Source organism: Porites lutea, chromosome 5 (genome assembly GCF_958299795.1).
Source record: "Porites lutea chromosome 5, jaPorLute2.1, whole genome shotgun sequence".
NCBI lineage: Eukaryota > Metazoa > Cnidaria > Anthozoa > Scleractinia > Poritidae > Porites > Porites lutea.
Genome location: NC_133205.1, coordinates 42,469,916 through 42,488,012, shown reverse-complemented (window position 1 = coordinate 42,488,012; position 18,097 = coordinate 42,469,916). Strand labels below are relative to the sequence as shown.

Genomic DNA, 18,097 nt, shown 5'->3' with positions numbered 1-18,097 from the left:
AACGTGAAACGATAGCTTTCACGTGCAGGACTTTTCAACATTTCCGATAACTTCTCTCCGATGACGTTTGAATTTTCGGCGTGACCGAAGTAAGGAGCAATTTCAACCCAGGGGAAGGGTAAGAGTTACAGTAGTCAGGACGAAACATACGACGCAGTAGTGGTAGTGTTAGGTAAGTATTGAACAGACGAGTTTACCAGTTGCATCCTTGTGTTTTATTTCGGGCTTAGCCTAATGGCAGCAACTTTTCCATAAAAAAATGCTCATCTTGCTCGTTCATATTGCAGTAAGGAACTAAATATGAGCTCGAATAGAAAGAGCTGAGAACTTAGAATGCAGTTTGGTTGATCGCATACGTTTTGGTTGTGATTTTTTATAGACTGGTTATTCTGTTTCCGAGATGGCAACATTCAAATTTCGTCCTAAAGAACTTTAACGCTACCTGCAAATGAATTTTGTATTTTATAGTCATTCGTTAGAACACGTATTGACTTCTTAGAATTAAAATCACTTAATATTCATGTATTGGAAAGCGTAGTAAACAACAGAGGAACAAAATCAAACTGCTTTTTCTCAGTAAACAAAAGACTGAAAACATCGCACATTCTTTTGAACTGCCAGCCAAGTCTAAAACACGTCTAAAAGCCCCGACACTGATATTGTTTATTGCTCCTTCGAGTGAAAATTACACGCCCTTAGTGCTGAACATCACTTACATGCACCAGCAGTATACTTGTGCAACTTTTCGGAAGGGGTTAAACGAAACAATTGATCGCTAAAAGCACTTACGTACCACTAGATTCAGTTAAACATCTGCGATCTTTGCGGTCAGGAGCAGCAACAAGATTAATTATACCAATGGAGAGGGGCACCTTTCAAGACTCTGCTGCCAAGTTATTTAATGTCCTTCCGGCAAATATTAGAAACTGTAGCAATTTCCAAGTATACTGTAGGGAAGTTAATGCCTACCTGTTAAATAACATTTGTAAATAGTTTGTAAATTGCATATAGGGCTGTATTACTATTACTAATCTCTGTTACATTATTATACAATATCCTTTTATAGTCCGATATTATTGCTTTTTATATTGTAGATTTCATATTTTATTTTCTACTTTTTAACAGGTGAAGAGCCACTAGGTGGATAAACTGTTAATAAACCATTATTATTATTATTGTTATTATTAAAAGTTAATAATGAATCGAACATCAATTCACTTAAAATAATAATAATAATAATAATAATAATAATAATAATAGTGTTTTGACGGAATAGTTTTTTTATAGCCGATTATTTTTAGTATTATTACTATTATCATTATTATTATTATTATTATTATTATTATTATTATTATTATTATTATTATTATTAAATTCTCCGTTGGCGATGAATACACTGAAAGGAATAAGAAAACCAAAGACTGAAAAAAAGCAAAAACAGCCCTGTTTTAGAGGATAATAATGCGCAAAAATGATAACAGAGGCAGCAAAGCGCATTTTGAAATCGCCCTGAATATAATGTCCTCACTCACCTTTTAGTTAACTTCTAAGTGGACGACCACGTCATTAGGGATGTGTAAAAAATGATTTTGTCCTCTCTCAAACGTTATCGCCTTCAATTCAGGCCCAATCAATTCGTTAAGTGGGCGGGCGATTTTTCCTGGAGTTGACGACTGAATTCTTAGGGACTGCATGTATCCAACTTCATAAAAGAAAGGAAAGTCACTCGCTCACCCGAGCTACCCTAAAACCACGTGAAACGAAGCAGTAGTGACTGGAAAGTAAGGCTTACCCAGTCGGAGTCAAGTAGAGCAATCATTTCTTTTTTACCATCTTTCTAGCTTTACCGGCTCATTTATTTCCCTCTTTTCTTCCCTTCAAAGGTAGCTTCTAAGAAAACAACACAGTTGGAGTCACTTTAAAGCTACCATTGAAATACAGCAATGGGGCAAATTGTAACTCACAGGGGAGGAAATCGAGTGGCTGATCTGGACACCCAGAGAAATCGAGTGGCCGACCTGGAAAGCCAGTTGAGACGAGCAAGGTCAGACTGCGAAGAAGAGAGGAGAGCAAGGGAACAGTTAGGACGCATGTTAACGTCAATAGAGCGAGAATTGAGAAGTCTGAGAAATCACTGGGTAATTGCCAGTGATGAAATTCAAATCAGAAGAGACCAGCCACTCGGGGAAGGCGCGTGGGGAATCGTCTACCGTGGAAAATTTCAAGGATGTGATGTAGCTGTAAAAGAAATACACCCAATCATTATGTCTGATCGAATCAGGCAATTGTTTGAAAGAGAAGTGGACATTGCCTCAAGGTGCCGCCATCCCTGTCTATTGCAATTTATTGGTGCAACAACTGGTGAGAGACCCCTGTTAGTTACGGAGATAATGGAATGCAGTCTAAGGGCGAGACTATACAATCAAACTGACCCACTACTATCGGACCCTGAAATAACTACGATTGCTCTGGATGTGGCTAAAGCACTAAACTATCTGCATCATAAACGAGATCCCATCATTCACCATGACATCAGTAGTGGGAATGTTTTGTTGAGGCGACAAGGTGACCAGTGGAGAGCCAAAGTGTCAGATTATGGCACTGCTAATTTTGTACGTGAGAGTAGTATAAATTATGCAGGCAATGCTGTCTATTGTGCACCTGAGTCCGTACTTGAAGATCCCAATAGACCGATCAGCTGCAAGGTTAGTATTGTGGAAAGATGCAAAGGTGCAGTATTTATGTACCGTAAACTGGCGCTTATAAGCCCTCCCCCCCCCCTCCACCGCACACACACATTATTTCCCCCCCCCCCAAATTAAAGGCCCATCTACCTGTATATAAAAAAAATGAATCCCATTAGAAGCCCCCGGATAAAAGCCCCACCTAGCTGGTAATTTAGTGAATTTGATTTACCAGTATTACGGCGTTTTGAAGCCTGATCAAAACACAGAAAATTCAAAAGGTACTACTCCAAGGCATGTTTTTTGCTAAGGAAACTGGGATAAGCTTTGGTTGCTTGAGTCTTTGGCTCGTGTGCGCCTTTACTTTTTTTACCGTAATTTACAAATCAGGTCAAAAACTAGAGTTAAATACCATCAACTGACGTGATGCAACTCATGTGAAAATGACTGCCGCACAGGTTGTCGAAACATTAGTCACCGCCAACATAACTTGGGAGCGGGGGAAAAAAGGCGCGAGAAAAACGGCTTGGCGGTCCACTCGGCTCGCTTCGCTCGCGGACTTTGCCTTGCTACGGAGCCTGGTCCCTGGCCAATGTCAACAACAGTCAAGGACTCACCCGGACGATCATAATGAAATGACCCCTGGGTTCAAAATTTTCTCCGTGCCGAGTTTATCACGAGTTTACTCCGAGGCTCCTTTGATCTTTACTAGGTTGACGTTTACAGTTTTGGTGTTCTCCTCTGTGAAACATGCACCAGACAAGAACCAAACCCCCAGCGGCGACAAAGGCAAATAGACATGATTAGAAACGATATGTTTAAAAACCTCGTGAGAAACTGTGTTAAGGACGACTCTTATATGAGGTGGGATATGGGTTCAGTCATTCAAGAGCTGGAGAACCCCGGAAGTCAAGAAACCAGAAGGAATCAGCATTCAAGGACAGCATGGCATTTATCTTGGCAGGTCTAAAATACAGGTCACTTTCCACAGGTCAGGGCATAGTCACCATGCTACAGACAGGATAATTCCTAGCCCTAATCTCTTTACAAAATGATCTTTTAGATCGAGAAGAAACTGCGTGGCTTGAGTAATTTATCGGTGGAGCAGTGACGTCTACTTTTGATCTGTGGAAAGTGAGCTGTATTTGACGTACTTTAGACCCGACACAACTCATCTAAAAAGACTCACGGTGACAAGTATGACCCTTGTCCAATACTTTGCTGGCAGTGTTACGGACCGTGAGCTACACAACAGCTGCACTTGATGCATCGTCTTGTACAAACCGTAAGCCTTGTTTATGGTTTGTATTAAGCTCACACGGAGCGTCATCTTGAGAGTACCTTAAATAACAAACTTATTGCAAACACAGAGAGTGTAAGCCATGAGACACGCTACACAAAAACATATTTCGTTCTTTAAGTCATGAGACGAACCCCGGGACGAAGCAAGGGCACGACACTTACACACGCACGACCCACACGCAGGACCCACATGCTCACATACATATGTCACATATATACCTCGTTCGTAAGGCTACGTTCACACAGCACCGGACAGCTTTCCGTGCCAAAACGAAAAGCTCTCCAGTATAGTGTGAACAGCAACAGCACAGAACTGGAACAAATCGTTCACACACATCGAACATCGTGCCGGAGCGGTTGGCAGAGAGGGCTTGGTGAACTAAATCCCAGTCCTCTCTCATTTACTTTTAGATATTCCTCTCCCTTGGCCGTGGGTGATATGGGTACGAGATTACATAGGATCTTTTCTGAATGGTAGACAAAATCGAGAGGCTGCAAAAGCGTGCCTTAAGTGTTTATATTCCCAGCGCTGCACTATCAAGAGGCTGGTTCTTGATATCTCCCGTGACAAGGTCCACCATAGATTAACTGTATGCACGAAGACGAGAAGACCGAGAAACTTTGCGCGAAACCTTTCGGCAAGCTAATTAAAAACCTGTTTCGAAAAGACGCGATTTTTGGCAATACCGTAAAATTCCCAAAATAAGCCCCTCCATTTATAAGCCCCCTAAACTCGTAACACAAAAGACCCTCCGTTAAAAATCGCCCCTCCAAATATAAGCTCCCCGGGGGCTTGTACTTGGAAATTGCTCTCAGATAAATACAAAGTAAAACAAAGCAAAAGCTGTAATTTTCCTTCCATCTATAAGGCTGGCCTAATCGATTTTGAAACGCAAATCTCCCTCCGTAGATTAGCCTCCCACGCAGGCGTTTTTAGGGGAGTTCGTTTTTCATCCCTCAAAAAACGAGCTCCCTTAAAAACGCCTGCGTTGGAGGCTATCCGTAGATAAGCCCCTCCGAATATAAGCCCCTCCAAAATTAAGCCCCTCAAAAAGGGTATTTGAAAAATATAAGACCCGGGGCTTATTTTTGGAATTTTACGGTATCATTTGAACTTATTAAACGTTACACACAGAAAAAAGAAGACTCGGTGTTTTAATATTATGTAAACAGAGAAAAGAAAAATCTAATGGAGATCCACTTTCAGCACACTGTTTTATCTAGTGGATTTTACCAAACTAGTTTCGTCTTCATATGACCTCTTCAGTTGTACGCCACCCGATTATCAAGTAGGTAGGTATAAAGGGGTACCATTTTTCAATAGAAGGTATACGAAAGGGGTTACTTTTCTATCAATGGTATAAAAGGGTAGGAGCTGGACCTCGGGGCGGAACCTCCCTGTATAAAACTTTGTTGAGTAGCCCTGCTCCCCCTTCGGGACTGGTTGAGAAAGCAAACCTGTTACAATAATATCCCGCATTAAATCGCCATAAATCGGCTCCGGAACCACACAGGAAAGAAGAAACACACAACCCCGCACGCAACTTAAGCGAGGTTAGCCGAGTGTTGTTTACATCCATTCAGTTCACAATCGAAAGTTACAGAAATAATCGTTTTACACATTCAGATCCTTATATTTCGAACGTTACGCAACAGTGCTGATGGTCATATTTCGAGCTTGGACCACCTGTATTAACATCGGCGCTACTAATGCCTGAATGCATTGCCAATATCACAGACCCGGTTTTGCGGTTATTTTGTAAGTGCTTACTTTTTTACTGACATGACAACCACTATCCAAGGCTTTCAAAAGGATCATATCTTCGCCGTGTGTGGACTAAACTTAACCGTACCCATGTCGAAACACTCTCTCTTAAATTACTTTTATGTTTTGAAAAGGAAGAAGGTTAGACTGATTGTGGCCCTTTATGTAGCTACAATAGCAATGGCTGTAAGCTTGCTATGCACAGTGAAGTAAAAGAGATCCAGTAATGTTTATGTTTACATAGCCGTGAACGGAAAAATAGAGATGGCTACCAACAAAATGGTCCCTTTTCTGGAGTCAAAATTAATAATTTTTTTTTTCATCGTGGTCATTCGTGGAACACTGCTGCCCTAAGGCCCCCTGCAAAACTGAAAAAATAGATTTCATGTGCAAGGTAGTCTCCCAAGCTCGTAACGAAGCCCAGAAAAGGACTGCTTTGGAGGCTATGTGCAAGGAAAACGTGCCGAGGAAAGTAAGGAATAATCGTTTGCAACAAAAGAATTCCATATGCCCTTTTTTGGTGCTATGAAGAAGGTAGATGAATGCTCGTATCCACGTATGATGAACAATATTTAAACAATAAATAAGTTACACCTACATAGGAGAAAACTTAGTTATTAACCTCCTTATCTGAAAGATAAATACGTACGTTTTTAAACAATTATCAAGGGCACCCAACGACGTTTTTTCTTTAAATAATCGAAGGATGAAAAAGGCTCAAACATTTCTTGATAGCAATTCCATCTGTCTAAGGTATTCGACGTTTTCCTACTAGCTTATTTACGATTTTCAGAGGTTGTGTTTCTCAGGCATCTCGTTACCAAGATTAATTCCAATTATTGTTTAAACGAGATCGCCTCAAAATTTCGGTATTAAGACAAAACGTCCCCTAGAATCTTCTAATGAAATTACCCTTGCGGTATACTCCGTGTCCTCGAACTTTGGATAACATTGGATTCATCAGGGTTAGGACGAGCTGAAAAAGCTACCTTAAACTTTCGAGACGATCAAAGTTTCCTTAAGACAGGCTGAACAGATAAATAGATTTTAGGGTAGGCCTAAGACCAAACAACCTTCTAAAGCAAAGAAAAAAACCATTCGCGACATTTCTGACGTTTTGGGAAACATTCGGTCGTTGGTGCCGCTCACAATTATTCAGCAATACAGTCTCTTGACACTGGTCATGGCTAGCGATTTTTTGTAATATCACATAATTGTCGAATGCTTTGTGGGTTGTCACGGTAACAAAATTGAGTTTTTATAACTATTAGGTTGAATTCCCGCGGTGAAAAATATTGCAGACTCCCGAGGAACTTAGAGATTCCAGAAAAAATTTTATCCTGACTGCCCAACCTTAAATGCGTATCGGGTATTTTCTTTTCTTAGCGCAAGGTGGTATGTATTTTTTCTGCGTGTTCAGGCTGTATGCTCGTTTTTCACTTGTTTTCCCATGTATGGATTTTTGTGCGTTCCCCCTCGCGCGCTTAATATATACGCAGAGTTGTCTCGTCATAGCTCATTGCGTGACGCTCCAGTGCACGCGAAAAAAAGGTTTATTGTATAAACCTTAATACATATAACTTTCAGTTTGTTGACGAAATTATTTTGTATTTCTTGGCAGGTAAGCGATTCCATCCACAGTTGTTAAACGAGCTAGCTAGCTATTTTTCTAGCAAAACCACAAAACCACTGAACGACCAACTCCCCCAAAATCGCCTGCGTGCGAGGCTATCGCATACAAAGCCTCTCGGTTCAGAGATTACTGACGGTCATTGAAGGATAAAGGTTTTATAAGACTTGAGTGAGTGCGGACTGATTGGTTCTTTGGCTTGCTGTTCACTTTTTTTCTGGTAAGGTTTGTCTTTAAGTTGTTGTAAGAAAATTTTACGGAGGGAGTTGAGACAAAGACTTTTTGGAAAGTCTAGGTCGCGGAATTGTCACGAAAATACGACTCTGGCACGCTAAGTATTCCATTGGCAGTCTCGTCTTTGTTGACCACCTTCAATGTACTTTCCAAGGGTCTAGTTTTAATTTTTGTTTTTCCTTTCTCCTTTTTTCATCTAAGTGATTCCGAAATTATGATTTTTGAAGTTGTCAGGATTTTTTCCCCAAACGATCATTTCTGGGCTGCATTCAGTTAAAAAGCTTAATGACCTACGCCTGCATGATTCGTCAATGTAATGTTTGTTTTTCTAAAAATTATTGCGTGTTTTTCCTTTCGTAGTTTCTTTAACACACTTATCTTTTATAGATTTGTACTTAAGGCAGCCATGCCCGAGGAAATTCAAGCAAACCAAGAACTATTTACTGAGTCACTTGCCACCTTTCGTGAAGAACGGTACGGGGGCTCGCATTTATTCGAAATTTCTGAGGCTCACCGTCAATTCTCATCGGTGCCGTATTTTTCAAGATCAAAAAGCTTCGGATCACAAAAAATGCTAGTTATAGTCGCGAAAATATCGAAAATTTAATTATGGTAGTGTAAAGTTCGAAGGGCAGGCGGTCACTTGAGATTTTTCAAGAATGAAAAATAGTGAAATATATCGGAAGTGTAGGAGTGAACAAAAACAACTGGAAAAAAATATCACCGACTTATCACTTAAGGATTTTGCCATTTTATAGCGTCTTGTAGGTTGTCTGCCGGCTAATATCCTATATTAGTAAAATCTAACTAGTGGTCTGAAATTATCAATCATGTGCCGCGTTCTGATTGGTTGACCAACTACTAGGCTATATGTTAGAGCCCACTAATAGCGAAAAGCGCCGGCTTTTTGGCGTCTAAAAGGGATTAAAGTCTAGCTTTAACTAGCTAAAGCTATTTTGTCTCGAAATTTTTTACTAACCAGTTGGATTTTACTAAATTAATTATTCCTCTCGCCCTCATGGCCTCTGAAGCAGTAGCCCATTCGGCCTTCGGCTTCATGGGCTATTGACTCAGAGCCCATTCGGGCTCGAGGAATAATTGTTAAATATTTTTTCGAACGTGCTGGAACATAGCCGCTGCATGTATAAGCGCATATCTCAAGTCATTAATACTGCATGCTCCCGGAGACATCAAAGTAATTTATGGGTTTCCATCTTCTTTTTAACTTGCGCTTTTTATGCGCGATGAAGTTTGATAATCAGGTATTAACAATTTAAATAACCACCGCTCAATCCACCGCTCTGATCATTAAAACGATCGAATAAAGCTCTACCATAAAATTATTCATAAGTTTCAAAAAACTGTCTTGTTTCTCTGACAACCAAAGCATGTTTATCAAGTGATTACCCTTGAATAGTAAACCATTAAATTGATATTGAATACCTTTTTAGTCCCTGGGGGTGGGGTGGGAGGGTACTCCCATAAATTTGGATACAGCAATATAGATGTACTGTACCACCCAGGGTCTAAAACCCTGACCCTATTTAAGAATGAGACAAACGAAAATTAATACCCTATTTAAGACCCCAAACCAAAACAAGACACCCCATTCAGAGGAAAAACAAAAACAAGCAATAGGAATAAACACACGTTATTGACAATTAACATTTACATGAAGTACATTTCCGCCCACAAATAGCACGTGCTAGTCGAGGCGGGCGGAGATACAGGGATACAACCAGGGCGGATAAAGGTTGGGCGGTGAAACGAGCGCTCCGCTCTTCATTTAATGTGTGATGCGGAGTAGGACTGGCACGAGCGCTCTTTCCGCGCTTCCGGTGCGCTTCAAGGCCGGCGAAATTTTCCTTTTTGCAAACCGGAAATCCTATTTTCTTTCTGTAATTTCAGGCTACAGTGTTACATAGATAAATTCGTTTCATAACAATATCAATAAAAAGTTTCATATGTTTGTGTCTGTACGTCTATAAGTCAAACTTGTTGGTCGTATAATACCAAAATTTGAGTTTAATTTGAAAGTGTTGAATACCTCCTCCTTCCACTAAATATCACCTAATCGTCTTTCGTCGTTTCGTTTGCAAAAGCTTAACACTTCTTAACCTCAATTTTTACATATGTTAAAGGGGGATAAATTTTATATAATATAACAAAAAATTAGATTGATATATATTGATATAGTGGCGTTGTACTTCTTCAAACTTTGCTTCTCGGGTGCAACGCGCCGTGGCGATTCGCGCAATGCGTTGCAAATTCGGCAACCCCATGTAAACAAAATTTATTGAGGTTAGTTGTAAGGTTTTTTCTCCGTTTTTCTCTCTAAAACAAAACAAGGTAAACAGTAAAAACTGAGGGGAAACTAATTTTGAAGTTTCGAAGAAACAGAAAGACGTATGAGATGTTTTTTTTCAAAATTAAAAAGAAGGATGACGGTGATTGAAATTAGCATAATTTCACCTTGCACGAGCTGCACGCATTTATAAAATACACGTCATCTAGTTTCATGACATGGATGAGATTTTCCTTCGTGTTTTAGACAGTACTTAGTTGTTTTTTGTTTTGGAATAACATCGACATTGGCGACTAGCAGAACGAAATAATTCAGTGGTAAAGTCATGAAAGTAGTAAAAGAAACCCTTCGAAAGAGATGTTTGTCTACTCCAACTAAACCAATAACTAAACCTCCCGCAAAAAATGGCAACATTTGCCTCTCGGAGACAGCGTACTAGCACAAAGGAACGAGGAAGAAGTGCAAGAAAACAAATCAAGCCGCCATAATTCAGTGACAGCGGCGGTGTCTAATGTACAAACCACATTACAAGCCGTGACCGAAGTCGAAAACAAGCGAAATTTCTAAGCAGAGTCCCAGTCCGCTGCATCACAGCTTTTTGCTCGGACGCGCTCGTTTCACCGCCCAACCTTTATCCGCCCTGGATACAACCAGGGCGGATAAAGGAACACCGCGGCAAAACGTCTACGCATGCGCCAGGATGAACATTTCCGGTCTCTTTTTCAGTCACACTTTCCAGTCAGATCAAAGTCTCCCGCGCGCGTTCGGATTCATTCTGTGTGCAGCTTGTGGTTCAGTTCTTCTGCTTCATGCTGCTCGTGTTTTGACTATTTTGTAGTTATTGAAATTGCTTTTATGGATAACCAGGCACAGATCACTGAAACAATTAGTCGATTAGATTCAGAAAAGGTAAGGTGATAATAACTCAGAGTGTGTAATTTTGACTAGAGCGTCAGGTAAACTGATTTTCATTCACGAAAACAAAGTTTTTGACTGTTATTTTTCACTTAACCTGGCTGAAACTAAGACATAAAAAGTTATCATTGCAAGCTTGCGTATTTTAGTTCTAATTTTCAGTTCTTCAGTTTCTCAGTCTACATGTCTTAAAGCCGATTCGAGCTTTATTTGGGAAACCACAACACACAATCGCTTTTTTATTTTTTTTTTTTCACCAGTGAGTTTTACCTTGTTTTGAAACGAAACTCCTCTGAGTTGATTGCCATGAAACATAAGCTTAATTATACTGTTGAGGTTGGCAGCAAGTTGACAACTCTATTTACTTTTTCATTCTCAGAATCAGAGAGCGAAAGCTGGTTCGATGGCTTTTAGAAGTCGAACTTTTCATGCCATGTATTTAGCAGATGGAAGTTTCGTGTTTGCATGAGACGCAGCCGAGCCACACAGTCTGAAATTATTGAAGTCTTCAACTAAAGAACAACCATGTAAAAGAATTAAATAGGCATTTTCATGAATGAAAGTCATTTATAGGCATGTTTAGTTTCCCGGCACTGAAAACTCCGACTGTTCGTGACTGCAGTCGTCAAAGTCGAAGTTGTTATTAAATCTCGCCCATCTTTTGTTTTGAGTTCTTGTTTTCTCTGATAATAAAAAAGTTATTAAACGGACTAAAATTTTAATTCCTGGTTTTAGTGTTAATGATAATGATGACGCCTTTATTTTGGTTTCTTTCATAAGTATTGTTATTCTTTTCTTAGTTGTCGCCTTCTCCCAAATTAACTTATGCCAAACCAGAAGCATGCAAGAAAGCCAGTAAAAACAAAGTCGTCATGTCGAGCGCTCGCGACCTGCAAACTTTAAACATCATTTTCACCGTTGGTGCAAACAGATAACCATGTGGTGCAAAAGTTTGACACTAGAAAAATATGTAAGCTTTCGAATGAAGTGATTTTTTTCGCCCCCTTTTTTGTCTGTTTCGCCCTTTTTGCTTTTAAACTTGGTACGACGGCGATGTTATGCTTACGCAATTGGTTTATATACTAGACCGGAAATAAAAAGCTGACCGGATGTCAAATTTTGTGCTCATGCGCATTGCGTTTTGCCACGGTGTTGGATAAAGGTTGGGCGGTGAAACGAGCGCGTCCGGGCAAAAAGGTGTGATGCAGTGGACTGGGACTCTGCTTAGAAATGTCGCTTGCTTTCGACTTCGGGCAGGGCTTGCGATGTGGTTTGTCCATTATATTAGATACTGACGCTATCACTGAATTATGGTGGCTTGATTTGTTTCCTTGCACTTCTTCCTCGTTCCTTTGTGCTGGTACGCTGTCTCCGAGAGGCAAATGTTGCTATTTTTTGCGGGAGGTTTAGTTAAAGAAGACAAACATCTCTTTCAAAGGGTTTCTCTAATTACTTCCATGACTCTACCACTGAATTATATTTTCGTTCTACTACTCGCCAATGCCGATGTTATTCCAAAACAAAAAAAACTAAGTACTGTCTAAAACACGAAGGAAAATCTCATCCATGGCAAAGATCGTGTTTCATAACTAGATGACGTGTATTTTATAAATGCGTGCAGCTCGTGCAAGGTGAAATTATGCTAATTTCAATCACCATCATCCTTCTTTTTAATTTTGAATAAAACATCTCATACGTCTTTCTGTTTCTTCGAAACTTCAAAATTAGTTTCCCCTCAGTTTTTACTGTTTACCTTGTTTTTGTTTTGGAGAGAAAAACGGAGAAAAAACCATACAACTAACCTCAATAAATTTTGTTTACATGCGGTTGCCGGATTTGCGACGCATTGCGCGCCATGGCGCGTTGCACCCGAGAAGCAAAGTTTGAAGCAGTACAACGCCACTATATCAATATATATCAATCTAATTTTTTGTTATGTTAAATAAAATTTATCCCCCTTTAACATATGTAAAAATTGAGGTTAAGAAGTGTTAAGCTTTTGCAAACGAAACGGCGAAAGACGATTAGGTGATATTTAGTGGAAGGAGAAGGTATTCAACACTTTCAAATTAAACTCAAATTTTTTGCATCATACGACCAACAAGTTTGACTTATAGGCATACAGACACAAAAATATGAAACTGTTTATTAATACTGTTATGAAACGAATTTATCTATTTAACATTGTAGCCTGAAATTGCAGAAAGAAAATAAGATTTCCGGTTTGCAAAAAGGAAAATTTCGCCGGCATTCAGCGCACCGGAAGAGCGGAAAGAGCGCTCGTGCCAGTCCTACTCCGCATCACACATTAAATGAAGAGCGGAGCGCTCGTTTCACCGCCCAACCTTTATCCGCCCTGGATACAACAAATAGATAAAATATGCCGTGAAAAAAGAGAAAGAAAACTAAATCAAAACGACCAAAGAAAAGAAAAAAGTTTCCTCACGCGGGAGTCGAACCCGGACTATTAATACGTTAGGTCATCGCCTTACCTGTTTCTCCATGACACTAGGAAATAAACGCTAGTGCGAAATTAATTTTGTTTAATTTTTCTGCCGATAGACGCTAATGAATCTGGTAGGGCTGTATTTATCAAGACTTCAAAAATATATTCGAGGAAAATAAGCAGGGTTTTGGCGGTAAAAGCCATTATACTTTAACTCATTTCGTCGCATAGTGAAGAACATGTGGCTGACAAAACCATCTCGAAGTATCTTGCTGACGGAAGAAATATTCTCAGATCAGAGACATATTTTTCTCCAAACTAGAAACTAAAATACCTGACTTCAAATCACTTTCACGCGATATTTTAATATCTCTTCTTATAAATTCTTCTGATTATTTAATTAACTGTTAATTAGTTTCATTTATCTCGCAATGCTTTGAATTAAGAACCAAATTTATATCAATAGCTATCAATGAATGAATGAAAGAGAACTGTAACGTTTTGTAATGTTTTGCACGTACTAATTAGTTGAATTAGTACTTAAATTTAGACTAATAGGTTTTGCAATACTGTAACTCCTTTATGGTCATGCAAATAAAGCATTTGGCGTTGGTAACATCCAACAAAGTTCGGAGTTGATAGCCAACAATGTTGCGTCCGTTTGCACATAGCTTATAAGCAAAAGCCATAGTTTGTTACAGTGATATGCTGCATTTTTGGACAACACAATATGTGAACTTCTTATGCACAAAGATTGCTTTGATTAAAGTTTAAATCGCTTTTTAGCATTTTCTGGTCAGAAGCTGAGGACCTCCAAACTACCAGCCTGTTATATCGATAGTATGGAATATTTGAGAAAAGTATTGCTGGTCACTGTTTTCGGTAAGTTGATAATTTAACTCCTTAAAGATTTTTAGAGGTACAATTAAGACATGTAGGAGATATAAAGTACCAGTTGACTGAATCAGGCATCCTTCCTCATGAATTAGTGAGGCCATGGTTTATAACTAATGAATTGTCAAAATTTACCACACACGTGGCTCACTGAGCAAGAAATATATACATGTTTTTTTTGGAAATTTGGCTATTTCTGCTGGTTGGTCCTCGTAGTTGCTTAGCAACAAAACTGCAACGAAACAAATTTGGTGTAGTTGTTTTTGTAGTTAAGCTTATTCAGACATTCAAATAGTGGGGTGTGGTGCAAAGTCAGAAAGCGGGAGAAAAAAATTGGGAGGAAGAGAGGAGGGAATCGCTGTAGGATCAGTCGTAAAGGGTTGTTTCCCCCCAACTTTGTCAGCTTGTAAAGTAAAATAATCCAAATATCAATGATGCAGACATAGCCTTCCCCTCAGGCAACATGATTTCCCCTGAATAAAAGGATTACATGGAAATCATTGTGATTCTTAAATTTTCATGCAGAATGCAGAGAAAAGACCTTAACCGTCAAAGTTTCTAGAATTGTGGCATTTTGGCTTTTTATTAGGATTGACCCTGCTAAAAGGAATGCGGAATTCTCCAGGATCAATTTTAGCAGAAAATTCCTGGCTTTACAGGATTTCATTTTGCACGTGCGGAAAAGCTAAGAAAAAGATGGGAAAATCCAGGAGTGTCCATGCTCCCCTGGCTTTCCAGGAATTCGTGGAAAAGCCCGGAAAGCCAGGAGACAATTTTCCACACTACTAGTTTCCAGGCTTTTCCTTAAGTGCAAAAAAGCTTTGACCTTCTGACTCTGATCTGGCACTCTTGACTCCTCCTTGATTCCAGGGTTACCTGGAAAAGCCAAAAAAAATAATATTCCATGCTTTCTGGGCTTTTCCCGTTCAAAAAGGCTTGGTGCTCCTGCAGACGTAAGTAGCAGTGCAGTAGTTTGACAGCCTTCTAAGTGTTCTCAGAGATTTATGCCCTTGATCGGCACAAAGGAGAATCTCGAGTTCTCTAGTTGACTTCCTTTTTTTCTGACAGCCTTGTTCCACTTGGTTGCAAGCTGTGTTTGCGGAGATGAAACCATCACTGGCGGCAATGTACAGTGTAAAATTCTTGGTCAATCAGGAAAAATAAGGTTGGTCTACATTGGCAATGACACTGAAGGTAACTTCAGTGACTCCAATGACAATCAACTGACATTTGAGATGGACTCGATATATGAGCGTGATGCACAAGGCAATGAAGTTGGTAAAACCGGTCCCAAGAAGCATTCCCTGAACAGCCTAGCAAGCCAGGAATTTAACTTTACAAAGGTCGACAACGTTTCATATTATCAAGGCATCAAGGTCATAAATGTCAATCTGACAGCCTACTTGGATGGGCCACAGGCCACCCTTGATGTCATGGTGTTCCTGTTCCTTGAAGATGGCAATGTCACTTTTGGCAATGAATCATTTGCAGTATTCAAGGGAACCTTGAAGTTTAACATTAAGGTTTGCTCTAGTCAGTGTTGTTACTATTTTATTAATTCAATAAATGTTTGAATTAGTGTTTAAATGTACCTGGCTCCTTTCCAAATATATATTAGCTAGATGCATGAATATGGTGTCAATATACAGTATCTAGAGAATATTTACCCATTTGAGAACTGCACACTCTCAGATGTTGATTGCAGCTTCACTGTACTGTGCTGACAGTAGTGATTGAGGGTAGTTCAAGTAATTCAGTTACAATTCTCCCAGCGTCTCTCCTCTACTGATCAGAGCTGGTATGACTGGCACTCTGAATGGAAAAGAGCCGACTGTTCTTACAAGCACATTTCCTCCAATCCCGCCCCTTCCCCCTTAAATTGCCTGCCATACAGGCCATTCATTCTCTTTCCTGCAATCTTAGCACTTGGCTGTTTGGTTTATTGATTAAAAACCTTTATGAAAAACCTTTATCAAAAAAAAGAACCTCAATATAACGAAACCTCGGTATAGCGAACATAGTTTGTCAGTCCCTTGGCTCTTCGCTACGTCCAGGTTCCACTGTAACCTTTATACAAACGCTTGTCTATAAAATATACAAGTGAATTTGGGTAATACCCTCGATGGTATATGTATATACTCTCGAGGGTAACAAATAAAAATACTTCTCTTTTCTTTAGATTAAAGATTGGGAATTCTGTGATCCAGGACTTTCAAACTGCCGAAAAGGCCAAACAAATGAAGAAGGTGCTTTTATTGACATTACACTTGCGGTCAAAAGCAGGGGAACACCCACAAAATTGTCCAAAGAAGACCGCGACAAGTCTAAAAAGAAGCCTGTCTGTTACAAGGATATGGACTGTCCTGAGACTTATGACATGGGTGGAGGGTCAGAGGTGCTGATTAACAAGGAGGTAAAGTTAGCCTGTTCTCACCAATGAAAAAAAAACAAAACGCTTGATTCTCGTCGTTGTACATGCCCTTTGAGCTCATGATATTTCTTTTCACTTCTTTCAGATTCTCTTAGATGACGACCCAGTAGATATGCCAAATCCTTTCCCTAAATATGAGACCCAAGGTAGCAAGAAGCTCTTTATCTTCCGCATTGCTAGGTTTAACAACACGGTTTTGATTGACCCTACAGCCAACATGGATGGAGTAGCGGGCGAGCCCACCATTGGCGGAGACGGTGGTGGTAATGGTGATGGAGGTAATGGCGGTGGAGGTAATGGCGGTGGAGATGGTGGCGAGAGTACCACGGGTCCACCAAATGGCAGTGCCCCGATGCTCTTGTTAAACGTCTTCGCGTTGGTTTTTCCTCTCCTTGCAGCTATTGCGTTATTTGTTTTCTAAGCCAAAAAAGTTGAGTCAAAGGCTAACTGCATGCAAGTGGCTTATACATGAGCTGATTTAGGGGTGGTCCGAGGGGGAGCCTTCCTCGTTTTTCTGTGCATTTTTTAATTATTTTTAAAGTGGAATTCTCAGCAAGTAAGCCGGTAGCATCTCTATAACTGACAAGTGACTCTTTATAAATTTTCAGGATTCGTCGCTGATAAACACAACAGATCACCAGTTCGAGTTGCCTTAAGCTTTTTTTTTGAAGCGAGTTTTGGTTTGCAACTACACTTTGAAAAAGAGATTTAGGTCATTCAGAGATGGACTATTCTTGTTATGTTAATCAGCGGTTAATATAGCATAACGTTAGTATAGTGCTCTATAACCTAAGTCTAAGTGCAGCTGCAGTGACTCGAAGGTTTAGAGAATTACCAATGCGTAAATAAAGGCGCTTAATCAAACCATGATCTTTGAGTGCGGTAAGTATTTTGAAATAATTGGGTGACTCTGGAGATTAAGTCTTCCCTCCCTCAGCCTACGTTACATAAGAAGTATGAAGGCTGCCTGCCTATATGGACGCTTTGCGGTACGCTATATGCTATATTAAGCTTCCGTATAATAAACGATTTAAATAAATAAAAATTACACGATTTTTAGGCAGCACATCCACATAGTGGTTCTGATCGCCTATCATTGCTAGTCGAGTTGGAATTTGGAAATATTGGTTGTTGAAGAGAGGAAAACCAGGGTACCGGGAGAAAAACCTCTCGGAGCAAATTAAAGGAGAGAACCAACAACAAACTCAACCCACATATGCTGTCGACGCCGGGGTTTGAACCCGGGCCATTCGTGGGAGGCTTGCACTTTCATCACTGCGCGCCACCCTCGCTCCCACATAAGTCACAAAAACGCCTTTCATCCTAAGAGCCTGTGCCGGGAACTGACCTTTGTTTGTTCTTCATTATTTTCGTGTTTTGTTTACCTGGAAATTGGTAGTCTAACGTCATGCGTTAGATTTGGTGAAGCAAGGAGAGTTCGTCTTAGTGTTACATTCGGTATTTCCTGAATTAAACGATTAAAACGCCGCG

General features: G+C 39.9%; 3 protein-coding genes across 3 annotated transcripts in view; 2 read left to right on the top strand and 1 right to left on the bottom strand.

Moving 5' to 3' along the window:
• LOC140938407 (uncharacterized) overlaps positions 1 to 18,097 on the top strand; it is a 78,402-nt gene that overhangs the window by 1,184 nt on the left and 59,121 nt on the right. The window lies entirely within an intron of this gene.
• LOC140938356 (centromere protein W-like) overlaps positions 1 to 18,097 on the bottom strand; it is a 48,453-nt gene that overhangs the window by 2,886 nt on the left and 27,470 nt on the right. The gene's annotated exons all lie outside the window — the stretch shown is intronic.
• Positions 1,944 to 17,077, top strand: LOC140936708 (uncharacterized). The gene is made up of 4 exons (XM_073386194.1): positions 1,944 to 2,730; positions 15,244 to 15,698; positions 16,355 to 16,588; positions 16,692 to 17,077. The coding sequence occupies exons 1-4, from the start codon at positions 1,944 to 1,946 to the stop codon at positions 17,025 to 17,027; spliced, it is 1,812 nt and encodes a 603-aa protein (XP_073242295.1). The 3' UTR covers positions 17,028 to 17,077.